The 14,143-nt window shown below is 36.1% G+C and overlaps 2 protein-coding genes across 7 annotated transcripts; both read right to left on the bottom strand.

Annotated features, from left to right (window-relative positions):
* Positions 1–45: 45 nt before the first annotated feature.
* Positions 46–2,761, bottom strand: Hn (phenylalanine hydroxylase). Its single transcript, XM_017070423.4, has 5 exons — positions 2,665–2,761; positions 974–1,646; positions 648–910; positions 355–584; positions 46–293 (listed from the first exon to the last, which is right to left on the bottom strand). Exons 1-5 carry the CDS (start codon positions 2,692–2,694, stop codon positions 131–133), a joined length of 1,359 nt encoding a protein of 452 aa, XP_016925912.1. The 5' UTR covers positions 2,695–2,761; the 3' UTR covers positions 46–130.
* A 1,268-nt stretch (positions 2,762–4,029) lies between these two features.
* LOC108006876 (EGF-containing fibulin-like extracellular matrix protein 2) lies at positions 4,030–11,654 on the bottom strand. Of its 6 annotated transcripts, none has more exons than XM_065864746.2 (9): positions 11,498–11,654; positions 9,750–9,829; positions 9,046–9,308; positions 8,872–8,980; positions 6,263–6,388; positions 4,855–6,183; positions 4,624–4,763; positions 4,347–4,419; positions 4,030–4,259 (listed from the first exon to the last, which is right to left on the bottom strand). In XM_065864746.2, exons 2-8 carry the CDS (start codon positions 9,802–9,804, stop codon positions 4,360–4,362), a joined length of 2,082 nt encoding a protein of 693 aa, XP_065720818.2. In that variant the 5' UTR covers positions 9,805–9,829; positions 11,498–11,654; the 3' UTR covers positions 4,030–4,259; positions 4,347–4,359. The 6 variants fall into 6 exon arrangements, with proteins under 6 accessions (XP_065720818.2, XP_070851961.1, XP_016925943.4 ...); XM_070995860.1 differs by having other exon boundaries at positions 11,516–11,652; XM_017070454.4 differs by lacking the exon at positions 11,498–11,654 and adding an exon at positions 10,038–10,208.
* Between the last annotated feature and the right edge of the window lie 2,489 nt (positions 11,655–14,143).

Genomic DNA, 14,143 nt, shown 5'->3' with positions numbered 1-14,143 from the left:
ACTTAATCGAACCCAACAGAGTGGTAATAAAGAAAAAAAATACGATTTAATTGGATGGAATTTATTATTCAATTCTTTCTTATAATGATATATAAAGAGAGGGAGTATATATAAAGTATATCAATTCGAATCAGACGCGCAGCTTGGTAATGGCATTCTGGAGAATCTGGAACTCGGAGTTGATGTTGTCCATCAGGTTCGAAATCTGGGGCTTGGAGTCGAGAACCTCAATACTCTGGGTATAGGCATTATAGCGTACGCCAAAGGGACGCGGAATCGAGTTGGCAAATTTACTAAAAATAAATTTTATAATCTTAGATTATTCTGTAACTAATTATAAATTACGTTTCTTACATGGTCTTCTCCTTGGCAGTCTCAAAACTGTCGGACACATAGTAGAGGGGTTGGAACTGCGTAATGGGATACTTGGTGATGCCAGTGACCTCCGGCTCAAAGTCCTTCAGCTGGGGCTTATCCGTGAGGCAATACTCGAGTTCTCCATATGAGGAAAGTAGACCAGCTCCATAGGCCTTCAACTCACCCTCCTGGCGACACAAACCGTACTCAACAGTGAACCAGAAGATCTAGAAGAGAGATCAGCTATATAAGGTGTAATTCTAATGAGTTGGATTAAGAGGGCATCTTACAGTGGACAGTTTCTCAATAAAATCATCGGGTGCTCCCAAGGAGGCCAATCCGATCTCCTGGCTGAACTGGGCAAAGGCTGGATCTGCAAAGAGTGGCACGTGGCCCATCAGCTCGTGGCAGACATCCGGTTCCGGGGTGTACATGGGTTTGCTGGGATGCCTAATGTACTGGGTGGAATGGAAGACGCGGAAGGCCAGGCCAGCCAGGAAGTCCCGGGAGCTGAGTAGTCCGGCCACAGGACGTAGAGTGAAACCAGTACAATCTTCGAGAATAAAATGTATGAAACTAAAATTAAATCATTTGAATGGGCATTCCAGAAACGCACCCCTCAAAAAGTTGGAGACATCCTCCAGCTGGGGAATATTATCCTCCCGGAAGCCACAGTTGTCCACCAGTAGCGGGAAGACGTGATTGTACTCCCGACAGGCGTGGGTCTTGTAGAGTTTCGTAAGGTTTCTGAAGATAATGCCCCAGGTCTCGATCTCCTCCTTGGTATAATCCACATGGGGCAAGGGCTCGCCATGCTTGTAGTTATAGGCAATGTCGGCAAAGTACTTGCGTCGCTTGCGGTATTCCGGATCGGTAAAGCCAGGATGATCGGAATCCAGTTCAGAGCCGTAGCTCAGAATCTGATTGGCGAAACGATCCAGGTCGCGTATACGCCTTGGGAACCAGGGCACAGCCGTGGCATTATCCTTGTAGTCCCGCGAAATGATGTTGAAATAGCTGCACTGCTCCTTCACATCATCGATAGCTCTTCCCAAAGCTCCCGACTTTCCATCGGCCTCAACGAAAAACTCGTAGCCGGGGACACGAAGCGAGGATCGCGATTCAATGTGCACCAGGTTGATATCATGCTGCTTGAAAATGGACAAAATGTTGGCCAAAGCTCCGCTGGACAACGAGGAATCCTTGGGCGAGAACAGCAGACAGGTGTTCCTGGCCTCCTGAATATCCACACCCTCGGCAATATAAGCCGAATCCTCAGCGCGCGTTGGCTATAATAAATGCGGAGTAAAATAAATAGATCAGCGGACTATCACTATATGCGTTGGGTATAACCAGCTTCATCCGAAACTTGAGAGATTGACACTAAATGACCTGGGTTTAACCCAAGTCCATATAGCGCTGGTAATCTGATGCTCGCCATTAACACCTCACTATTATGACTTTGAATTACCTAAGGCCAAAATCGGTTAATTACTTAACCGAAGCCTTATATGTGCCATCGAACTGTAATTGTAGTACATGCATAAGACTAATATCATTGTGATTGCATTTTTGTGTGGGAGCCAGCATATCGAAGGTTTAGGTCTGACCACATTGGCAATCAGTGCATATTGCCAAGGATACGACATAGAACTTGGTGTGCTATGTCTCTGAGAAGGTCACTAGGGCGGTTAGCTTTGCGAGATCTTGAAAAATACCAAGGGCTTTTAGTAAAAGCAAACTGCCCCAGTTAAAACGTCAGTCAGTCAAACATTCTTAAATCTCAAATATATATCTAACGTTCACAGACTAAAAATTCGTATATCTGTAAAGGATTTAAATTTTAAATTAAGCGAATTTAAGTATTTTTAATGTCTAGGAAATAAATATATCCCGTTACCACAACAAAATTATACGGCCGACTTCTTAGTTCGGGATTTATTTCTAGTTTCTCATAAATAAAGAAATACATATAAAACTTTAATTTAAAACCATTGTTTTTGTTTTGATACCAAAATAAAAATTCCAGTCAATCCAGAAAAACACTCTGTGTTCCTTTGTTCAGAACTATTACGAACTAACCCAATTCCATGACGAGCTGAATTGATTGTAGATCCGCTTTCTCATTCAAATGAAATTTATTAATATGTCTTTATAGTATATATTTTGTGTTTTTCTTTTTCAAGGTTGGAAAAAGCTCATGATGAGAAGGCAAAATAATAAACTTGTTATTGATTTTAATTTATTAGCTGTTTTACGGTTCACTTTCTGTATGATGTGCACAGAGGACTTGTTGACCCAACAAACCTTATCAAAGGAGACCTGCCGCTGGTACATTCTCACAAGATTCTCGAGTATCTTTACTAAAACAACAAACCGAAGACGAACGATCCGTTCAGCACACGATTTCAAACTGATTTGAATTCTCAGTTAAACGCGCGCTTAAATAGACTTTCTGCTAGGCCCCATAGCTGAGCCAAAACGAAAACAAAAACCAATCCGAGCTGAAACCAGTAAATAATAAAAATAATATCGCGGGCAATCGGGCGAGTGAATGATCTTGGAACGGCATCCACATGCGGTCCAATCGCAGCACTAACTTTGCGGGGTTATCAGTGCCCCGTCTCTATGGGCCTAAAATCCCATTCCATCTCATTACAGAAGCCGCCGATCGGCTAGACGGTAAAATCGAAATATTGAAGCATAGATACAGTCGATCTTCTGTAGTCCCAATTTCCGAAAACGGCACTTTATTTCTTTCGAAAGGTATTGAAACCTGCTTTAATTCTAAATTATTAATGTATAATTATATATTCTATGTTCTATAGGTATATTTTATAGGAGTAAAAACTAAATTTAAAAAAATATTTAAACTAGTTTTTAGTACCACCCGGAATCAAAAACCATTCAAGAGAAAAGTTGTTTTGATATGATCAAAATAAAGTAATTTGAAAAACTTTTTTTTTGCTTTTTGTAGGTTTCACTGTTTTGTCAAAATACTATCAACTCATGTTCGCGGCTCTGCTGGGGTCCATATTAACAAAACATTATTTCAGCTAGTTTTAGAAATCGTTGTTTTTGCAAAAAATAAAACTGTATAATCTGAACTTTGTTTTCCTAATGACAGGTTCTAACCAAACGAGTTCAACGGCATTTCAGGGCAATTATTTCAGTAGTGAATAGCTCCAAGTGGGCCTGGCACGCGCTGCTTCTGTTGTTTCATACTTACGATCCACATAAGTTTGATTGGATTCAATTATTTCAATCAGTTCACTCACCTGATTTTTTCTTACACCGCTGCTAAATTAGTAATCCTAAGTTGCTCTTAAATCGATTATATAGTCAGAGCCCAGAAGTAGCTTTAGTAATCTGTGGAACCCATTTGTCGCATTGTTTTTCCTTGAAAATGCCACAACTGATTTTCGTTTACCCTTTCCTATTCAGAGATAAGCCCGAAATTTATGCTGATGTAATTTTACAAAAGTTTACAAAAGTCAATAAAAGAACCCACCATCACTCATTTTTCTACACGGAAGTACAATTGTGCATTTTAAAACTTAGTTTAGTAAAACTTGCTTAGATTCTCGACAAAAATGTCTTTTGATGCGAAATATTTTCGTGTGTTTCCAAAAAAATATTTTATAAAGACCATAACAAATATTTTAATTTGTTTTAGTTCAATTTATTTGTTCATCATCGTTTGAGCCCGCAAACTTTTTATTTCGATTTCATAATAATTATAATTTACATTCTTGAATATGTCAAAAATCATATTCGAAAATTTTCTTTTAATATTTCGTTTCGTAATGATTATGGTAAAAAACGGATTGATAAATAAATGCTTAGTTGAGTTTGGTGCTCGAATGGACGGTGTTCAAAATGCAGTACTCTGGCAGGGTGACCTAGAAAATCGGATACAAATATATGAGTCGTATATATTTTACTAATCTGGCTGAGATGTGGACAAGCATAAGGGAATTCAAACTTACAAATTGCTCAACGTCAATTCAACGGTATCCCGACCTGGTCATAGGACGTACTGATATGCCGCATCGAACCATGCTATAAAAACAAAAAGGATAAAAAAATAATTACACCAGTTTAGAGAATATCCCATTTATGTGGATAATGGTTCTAAAAAAAATTTTATGTGCTTCTAAATTTTTTGCAGGAAACAGTTTACTTATTTTAAAACAATACAATTTAGGTAATGTTTTAATTTTGGGATATACTGATAAAAAGCACTTTTTAATTATTTATACTCACCCTTGCACTACCTGAATAACTTGTATGTGATGATACTGAATAGTCATGCTCATTCCAATTTTTTCGCTTTATATTCTGGTGGACATTCCATTTTGGTGAAATTACGTGGTTGAAATACCAGGTTGGAACCAGGTTAATAGCTATGTAAAAATTTTGAAATTATTAAGCAGAGCTTACAAAACCCAACAAATTGTTCTCGATCCAAACTTATTTAATTAATTTATTACTTACGAACGCATTTAGGCTCTGAACCACTCCAAATTCCTGAACGATCACAACTTCTGGTACTCGAGCCTGTTAAGGCATATCCATCATCGCAAATAAAATTGCATAGACTGTGAGAGAATCCATCTGCAGGTCCATAACAATAAGCCTTTCCATTAAGGGGATCCTGCATGCCACTACATAAATTCCAAGAAATATAAGTAGTGTCCTGACAACTAATTCCATCCGCGGATCTTGTAAAGCCTAGAGGGCATGGATCTAATGCACAAGTCCGATTATCCTCCAGCAGATGATAACCATCTTTGCAGTGACAACGGAACGAGCCCACCGCATTTACACATATTTGCTGACAGGGTTGGTTCCTGTTTGGGTTAATGGATTCCATGAGTTTACACTCGTCGATGTCCTGACACTTGGTACCATCAGCAGATGGCTCAAATCCGGATGGACATTCTATGGCCTTTGGAACAATAATGGCCGGGCGGTTTCTGACATTCAATGCACAACTCTGGTGATCTTCGAGTAGATGATAGCCCTCATCGCAGTGACAAATGTAGGAGCCATTTGTGTTCTCGCACTTGTGATAACAGTAACGATAGATTTCTTTTCCGGTATTTGGGTCTATATCCACCAATTCGCACTCGTCGATGTCCTGACACTTGGTACCATCGGCAGATGGCTTAAATCCGGATGGACATTCTATGGCCTTTGGGATAATAATGGGCGGGCGGTTTATGCCATTCAGGGCACAACTCTGGTGGTCTTCGAGCAGGTGATATCCCTCAGGGCAGTGGCAAATGTAGGAACCTACTGTGTTCTCGCACTTATGCTTACAGTAACGGGGGGATTCTCGCCCGGTCTTCGGGTCGTGATCTACCAGTTCGCACTCGTCGATGTCTTGACACTTGATACCATCGGCAGATGGCTTAAATCCGGATGGACATTCTATGGCCTTAGGGATAATAATGGCCGGGCGGTTTCTGCCATTCAGGGCACAACTCTGGTGGTCTTCGAGTAGGTGGTATCCGTCAGGGCAGTGGCAAATGTAGGATCCTACTGTGTTCTCGCACTTATGCTTACAGTAACGGGGGGATTCTCGCCCGGTCTTCGGGTCGTGATCTACCAGTTCGCACTCGTTGATGTCCTGACACTCGCTACCATCCGAGGAGAGATTAAAACCTGGCTTGCACAATATTCCATCTGTGGGAAGACCGATGGTATCGCTGGGTTCAACTCTGCCCAACATTGTCGGACGACACTTATAGGATCCATCCAGGTTATCACAGCCAGCTTGGCAGTCCGGAGATAGATCAGGATTGGCGCACTCATCAATGTCTGACAGGGGAAAACAAATTATTATATAAAAATTAGAATTTCCTTATCATACATACATACACATTATTGTATAACATACCCAAACAAGTTCGTCCATCTGCTGGATCTATTTGATAACCATCATTACATAAGCATAAGTATTCTCCAGGCCAGTTCGTGCAAATATGAGAGCAACCGCCATTCGATTCCTTGCATTCGTCGATATCTGCATAAAGATAATATTACTATGGGATCTTCATATCTCAAGGTGTATAAAAAAACAGCAACAATTAGGGGTATCAGCGCACATCCCAAGCCAAACAAGCTGAGGCAGCCAACATTTTAATTGACATTCCACAGGGGGCCCCATCCGATATGTCCTACCAGCGACCCTTAACAGCTCTAACAGTAAATTAAAGGATCCAAATAAAAATTTTTGAAGGACCCGTAGCTGCTTTGTTTTTATATTATCATATTTTTAATCAAATAGATAGTTGAAGAGGGAGAAACATTTTAAGTTGAAAATATTTATATTTTTAGGTTTTAAGTTTGTGTTTGATTTTTGCGTACTTCAAATGGGAACGGGAACCCAAAACTTGACCTCTAGATTCCATAACTTGAAATCCAATAACTCAAGTTATCCCGACTTAGACATGGGTTAACTGTATGAATTTGTAGTTGAATTCTCTAATATTCTTTGCAATTTTAATGTTCGATCGAAACTTTGACCCATTTTCATGTTCGATTTTTCCGTATTTCTAATCGGTTTCAGAATGAGAACCCAAAACTGCACTTCTACATTCCATAAATTGGGTAGTTTTATCCCGATTTTGAATTGTGATACCTCTATGAATTTGTGTTTGAATTCTCTTATAATCTGCATTCAAATATTTCTTTTTAACGAGGATCGAAATTTTGACCATTTTCATGTTCGATTTTTCGGTATTTCTAATCGGTTTCAGAATGGGAACCCAAAACTGCACGTGTACATTCCATAACTTGGGTAGTTTGATCCCGATTTTGAAGTGTGATACCTCTATGATTTTGTGGTTGAATTCTCTAATAATCTGCATTTAAATATTTCTTGTTAACGAGGATGATAATTTTCACCCATTTTCATGTTCGATTTTTTTCGTCTTTCCAATGGGTTTCAGAATGGGAACCCAAAACTGCACTTCTACATTCCATAACTTGGGTAGTTTGATCCCGATTTTGAAGTAAGACACCTCTATGAATTTGTGGTTGAATTCTCTAATAATCTGCATTTAAATATTTCTTGTTAATGGGGGTCGAAATTTTGACCCATTTTCATGTTCGATTTTTCCGTCTTTCCAATGGGTTTCAGAATGGGAACCCAAAACTGCACTTCTACATTCCATAACTTGGGTAGTTTGATCCCGATTTTGAAGTAAGACACCTCTATGAATTTGTGTTTGAATTCTCTAATAATCTGCATTTAAATATTTCTTTTTAACGAGGGTCGAAATTTTGACCCATTTTCATGTTCGATTTTTTCGTATTTCTAATCGGTTCCAGAATGGAAGCCCAAAACTGCACTTCTACATTTCATAACTTGGCTAGTTTGATCCCGATTTTGTAGTGTGAAACATCTATGAATTTGTGGTTGAATTCTCTAATAATCTGCATTTAAATATTTCTTTTTAACAAGGGTCGAAATTTTGACCCATTTTCATGTTCGATTTTTCCTAATTTTCAATATTTCAGAATGGGGACCAAAAACTGAACTTCTACATCCCATAACTTTGGTAATTTTATCCCGATTTTGAAGTGTGATACCTCTATGAATTTGTAGTTGAATTCTCTAATAGTCTGCATTCAAATTTTTCTTTTCAACGAGGGTTGAAATTTTGACCCATTTTCATGTTCGATTTTCCGTATTTCCAATGGGTTTCAGAATGGGGACTCAAAACTGAAGTTCTACATTTCATAACTTCGGTAGTTTGATCCCGATTTTGAATTTGTGGTTGAGTTCTCTAATAATCTGCATTAAAATATTTCTTGTTAACGAGGTTCGAAATTTTGACCCATTTTTATGTTCTGTTTTTCGGTATTTCCAGCGGCTTTCCAAATAGGATCCTAAAACTGCACTTCTAGATTGCAAAACTTGGGGTATTGACGTGGATTTCCTCTAAAGGTTTATGGTCGAATTCTCTAATATTCTTCATTAAATTTTTAACTTTAAACTAGGATCAAATTTTATTCCCATTTTCAAGTTTGATTTTTGAGTTCTTTAAATGGCTTTCAGAATGGGAACCCAATCCATGGGAGCCCAAAACTGCACTTTTAAGCTCCATAACTTGAGTTGTTGGATTCCGATTTAAACGTGGGATACTTCTATGATTTTGTGGTTGAGAACTCTAATGTTCTGCATTAAAATATTGTTTTTAAAGGAGGGTCAAATTTTTAACCCATTTTTATATTTGATTTTTCCGTAAATCCAAGGGCTTTCAGAATGGGACCCCAAAACTGCACTTCTAGATTCCATAACTTGAGTCATTGGATTGCGATTTTGAAGTGCAAACTAATTTTTGTTATTTTTTTACTATTTTGACATTTTAAAATAATTTTATGGGAAAAAAAAGGGTTTACTTCTCTGCGACCTCCGTTAAAAACAGTTTCTTAGAGGCGGACAAAGTCGCGAAGGGGAAAACTGGTACATATATAAATAAATAAAATCTTTTTACCAACCTTCACAGCTCGTGAAATCGGTGGTTTTTAGGGTATAACCCTCATAACATTCGCACCTTTTAGTGAATTCGTTACATCTGTGAGAACAACCGTCATAAGTATGGCAGTCCTGGAAGGTAGGTGGTTCATAAATATCATGTAGGCGGAACAGATGCATTTTTAGAGAGTTAATACTTTATCTTCGACATCGCCCGACCAAATGCATTCAGGAACATTACCAATCCAAGATCCTTTTGAGCAGAACATATCTCTGTCTCCGTCAAACTTTAGTTCATAATTGTAACTGCAGTGATATTTTGCCGCCTGATAGTAATTTTGGCCGCTCCATTTGGTTGTGATGGAGAAATTACCATTCCTTATTTTCGGAGGATATATGTCATGACAAGTTTTATCCAAATTGCTTCCCAAAATTACACCGATATTGGTCTTTAAATGAGCTGTAAATGAATTAATAAATTCAACAATTAATAATTAAATCGATCAGAAGAAAAGCGGGTTGGGAAAGAAAATAATTTAGAAGGCCCTAATTCTTAGGCTTCCCAAAAGAGTGCAGCTATTTTTGTATTTTTTCGTGAGGAATGTTATTTAAAATTGTTTTTCTGCTGTGTTTGAATTAAAAAAAAAACTTAATAAATAAAGTGTTTAAAAAGCAAATTTTGGTTTAACAAATCGGTTTTGTTTATAATTAAACTTATTTGAACTTGCGAATTGCAATACAAGTCCAAATTATTTATTTTTTGTTCTATATTAAACAGGCTTCTCACATATAAACCGAATTTATGTCTAATGGAATTTATTGTGTTTGTCGTTTTTTTTTGTTTTTCTAATTAGATATTTTATTATAGTTATAAATTTAGCCGGTCTATATGCAAAATTACCTGTGGAAATTGAAACGCATGTTAGGGCGAATAAAACCAGGACCGCTGCCGTCATTCTGCAACCTCTTCAGTGGTTTTCTCTAATAAAATTTATTAAATGAGAAGACATTGATAAAATTTATTTATTTTAGTTTCTTACTATATTTCTTATTTATATCATGAGCAAATATGTTGTATGTATGTATGTATAAAGGTATAATCTTATTATTAATCTTAATCTGTTCTATTTATGCATCCATAATACAAAACAAGAGAGAACGCTATACTCTACCATCGACCATCACTTACCCGTTATTCAGACAAAGAGGGTGCGAGATTGCAAACAACACAAAAGCGCCACCTATCGTTTATTCCTATTCGCTTAAAACGTCACCTAGGTTTCACGGTATGTGGCGTGTGAAACAGCCGATTTGCACTCTATTGAATTTACTTATGATTATACCCGTTACTCGTAGACTAAAAGGGTATACAAGATTCGTCGAAAAAAATTTACCCGGTAGAACGCCATAAAGTATATATATTCTTGATTAGAATCACAAACCGAGTCGATCTAGCCATGTCCGTCTGAGATGAGATTTTGTTCTCATTTTTAATACATTTTAAAAAACATTTTAATACATTTTAAAACGGTAGCTTGTACAATTATTATATTACCATGCGTGACTCACGGAGAACGATTTAAAGGATTAGCGCGTCATTAAAATTAGCACATACTGAACGTATTTTACCTATGCTTTAAAGCAATTAATTGAAAAAAGCCAATGTTTAACTTTAACGCATTTAGCAATTTGAGCGCAATGTTTTTTAGTGAATTAACAACTTTTAAAAAACAAAACAACATTTTAATTAACTATTTTACTTGGCAGAAAACTTAAAAATTTATTTCAACAGCACACCGTGGCGTTCGAAAGCTAATACAAGACTGATGTGCCAAGAAAATGTTTCCCCCATAAACCTAAAAATACATAATACTCGACCATTCGCGTCAATCTAAGCTGAGGAATATAATAGACTTTATCAAAAAAAAATTGTTTTCATTTCGACTAGTATGTTCATATGTTGCGTTCGTTGAAAAGTGTTTAAAGTCCTTCAGTACATCAAGATAAATAGAAGAAGTTTCTGTTTAGTAACGGAGTTGAATGGAATTGAAAGATGATATATTTACCTTGATGTACACATTCTGATTTACCATATTTTGATACAAATAAAAATCCCACATTAATATAAACTGACATTACATAAATATAACGCTCAATCATCCCAAATCAAATGCGCCGCTGCAACTGCTCTCCAAATTGTAAACTGTTTTTAATTAAACAAAATTGAATTCAGTACAGAAATCGCGTGGGTGTGTTACTTTTCGACGTATTTGGCTAGCCGAGCAAACATGTTATTCTATATATGTAGTCCAGTATCTCAGCCAAGCTGTTTGCTTCCCATATTGGCTAAGCTACGACCCAATCCCCTCATTGTCCGATATTTTCAATTCGATAGATCACAATTTGATTGACAAATTAACAAAGCAACTGAAAACATTCTAAGGTTACACATAATTGACCATTTCATTGACTCGCGGATTGACAGACAATTGGGCGCGACTTTGGTCACTCTGAATTGGGTAATTAAAACGATTTAAGTTGATCTCTCGTGGGAGTGTTAATGCAATAATTTAATCACAAGCTAAGCATTTTTTAAGTAAGCATTTGTTCTATTACACGTATTACACATTAAACATGCAACAAACTTACATTGCTTTGAATACTAACTCCGTAATTTGGTTTTTCCAGAATCTTTGTAGAACCTCTCCAGAACATTATCTCTCATTTGTAGGAATTTTAAGATTCCTTTGACTGTCTACCTACGAGGCGACACAACTGTTTTGGCTGAGGTAAGCAGTACAATAGAGTGCAAAGAAATGTGTTGCGAGGTGGTGGTCTCCGGAAACTTTTTTCATTATCTGATAAGAAATGATACTACCAAATGTACCTAGCAATCATGCCAAAAAAAAAGAAATGACGTTGAAAATTGATAAAAATGTTTCAAAAAATTTAGCCGTCTTGACTCACCTTTTCCATAAAACTCAACGATAAGCTATTCTTATGTTTAGCAAATTTGTCACCTCGAAAACAATGCACCGGATGTAAATTCACTTTTCACAACGAAATTAAATGATAAACTTAAATTTTACCTCGGAGTCCTGAAATTAACTTTCGTTTTTGAAGTTAACAGTTGAAATCATTTTATAAGCATTCGATTTTAGCAAACATGAAAGTGTAAGCTATTTATTTTTTAAACAATTGGTCAAACTCAATTAGTCAAAAGCTATATTCAAAAAATAATCATCATGCCGAAAGTAACTCTAATTAAGAACTTTTATCTGACCAAAGTTTGATAAGTCCAAATGTACAGTTCCAATGACTTGTTACTGATGGCTTACAAATTATACTTGCCAAGTTACTTAACAAATAAAAAAAACAATTTTATTTTATTTTAAAGTAAACATCGGGTATCTTTTAGGTGAAGGCCTTCAATTGCGAATTTCAAAAATTTCTTGGAAGAGAGACATATGGTCATCAATCAAACATCTGTTAAAACATCAGAAGCTTGCCAAAAATTTAATATACTTTTTTGCTTTTTACCTTTCAAACCAAAAAAAAAAATTCTGCTACTAAAACGTAAAACAAAATTACTTCACTGTAAAAAAAAGGGAAAAATTTGTCTTTGCGTTTTGGAAATAAATAAATTCTTCAACTTTTACTTTTAACATCACACACGCTATAAAAAAAGTAAGTGTTGCGTCTATCAACACATTAGACTGTACACTAGAAAACCAAAAATTTGAAAATATCATACCCTTCTTAGAAAAAAATTTGATACGACAGTGTATGTATGTACTTACGGATGTATTATCGCACAATCAAACGAGTCTAATGTCTAAAGCACCGGAAAAAACCTCACCACATAAATATTTTAACATTCCACATGTTTTTATCAGGCCAAGAGTGACACAAATACTACGCTTAAAAAATGTATAACTAAAACAATAGGTAAATTTAATTTAATTTTATATTAGTAGCTTCGATTTCTTCTATTTCATTATTATGGTCTTTTTTAAGTTTGTGCAGCACAAAGGAATTTTAAGGAATTACCTCTACGACTACAAAAAAATGCAAGAATAATTTATTTTTGCGCTTAAAAACACAACTGAAGATTAAGCTTCTGAACACTTCAACATCTAAGACGGGAGTGAGCTTAAAATTCAATCCACGCTTACCACAAAAATTGCCCGCGATAAAAAAATGTACACAACCCAGCTATAAAAAGTTATGATCCTGTTAGCTGCTATAAGTCATACTGGGTTAACCCAAGCTTAGCCGCAGGGCTTCACAAAAAAATAGAAACCACATTAACCAAAAATATATGTTAAAAAAACCCCTTATATAAATTAAACATAAATTTAGTTGGTGAGTTGAGACCATCACTACATTTTCGGTTTCTTAGAATTTTTTTTTTTATTTATTTACATGGTTATATTTATACTTATGATGGACAACAAATTCGATGTTTAAAGTATATACTGTTACAAATATCTTCAACATTTTTTTTATTTTACCAATTACACTAGCTTTGAAAAATAATTTTTTTGAGCTCCCTGTAAACGCCGTTGTTACATTAAACTGTACAACTTTAGTACTTTTTAAAATAATCGCTCATGAGATATTTGTTTTGGTTGTATTTAAGAGCTTATATCTCAGAGTCCAATAATCCAACCGTTTGGCAGTTGACAATATCTGAAAGTTAGTAGATGAACCTTCCTGGGACATATCACATTTTTTCTAGCCGTTTTTGTAAATGTTTATATTTCTTTTGAGTTTTATTACCATAAGAAAAATTTGTTATATTATTTTAAGCAAGTCATTCAAAAGATATTTGTGTCCTTCAAATGTTAGGAGCAACTTTGCAAAAATCGGTTGTAAACGTATTCAATATCATGACTTCGAATATTTCCTCAAAAAAATATAGGTACGCTGGAAAATCGCCTGCGCTTCGTACAACTAATATTGTGGTTTTTACTCGTTATGGTCAGTTGATATATATCTACTGCTCTAATTTCTGGCGACTTCTACGACACTTTTCCCGTGTAGGCTTATGCTCAAAGCGATTCTCGTTTATTGGCCCATTTACATTTCAGTCTAACCTTAGTTGGCAAATTGCGGAAATTGCTCGAGGGCGTGGTGTCCACACATAAGTTTCTGGGTAAAACGTGCTATAAAGAACAGATAATCTCGGAAGAGAAATACTATATACGAGCGGATACTTTGTGTGGTCAGTAGTTTTCTGTTTTTTTTTTCCTACTTGAGTTAATTTATGTTGACATTTTCCTGGGCATTTTT

The sequence above is a fragment of the Drosophila suzukii genome, chromosome 3 (assembly GCF_043229965.1).
Source record: "Drosophila suzukii chromosome 3, CBGP_Dsuzu_IsoJpt1.0, whole genome shotgun sequence".
Lineage (NCBI taxonomy): Eukaryota > Metazoa > Arthropoda > Insecta > Diptera > Drosophilidae > Drosophila > Drosophila suzukii.
Note: the sequence above shows the minus strand (reverse complement) of the source record. Positions and strands in the feature narration are given on the sequence as shown.

Excerpts from the sequence above, each read along its gene's own strand:
- Hn (XM_017070423.4), bottom strand. The coding sequence starts at position 2,694 with ATGTACCAGCGGCAGGTCTCCTTTGATAAG. Across the intron at positions 1,647-2,664 it reads GGCAGGTCTCCTTTGATAAG|CCAACGCGCGCTGAGGATTC; the intron begins GTTTGTTGGGTC and ends CATTTATTATAG. Across the intron at positions 911-973 it reads TGTCTCCAACTTTTTGAGGG|ATTGTACTGGTTTCACTCTA; the intron begins GTGCGTTTCTGG and ends TTATTCTCGAAG.
- LOC108006876 (XM_065864745.2), bottom strand. The coding sequence starts at position 11,573 with ATGAGAGATAATGTTCTGGAGAGGTTCTACAAAGATTCTGGAAAAACC. Across the intron at positions 8,981-9,045 it reads CGGGCGATGTCGAAGATAAA|GACTGCCATACTTATGACGG; the intron begins GTATTAACTCTC and ends CCTACCTTCCAG. Across the intron at positions 6,389-8,871 it reads CGATTTCACGAGCTGTGAAG|ATATCGACGAATGCAAGGAA; the intron begins GTTGGTAAAAAG and ends ATCTTTATGCAG.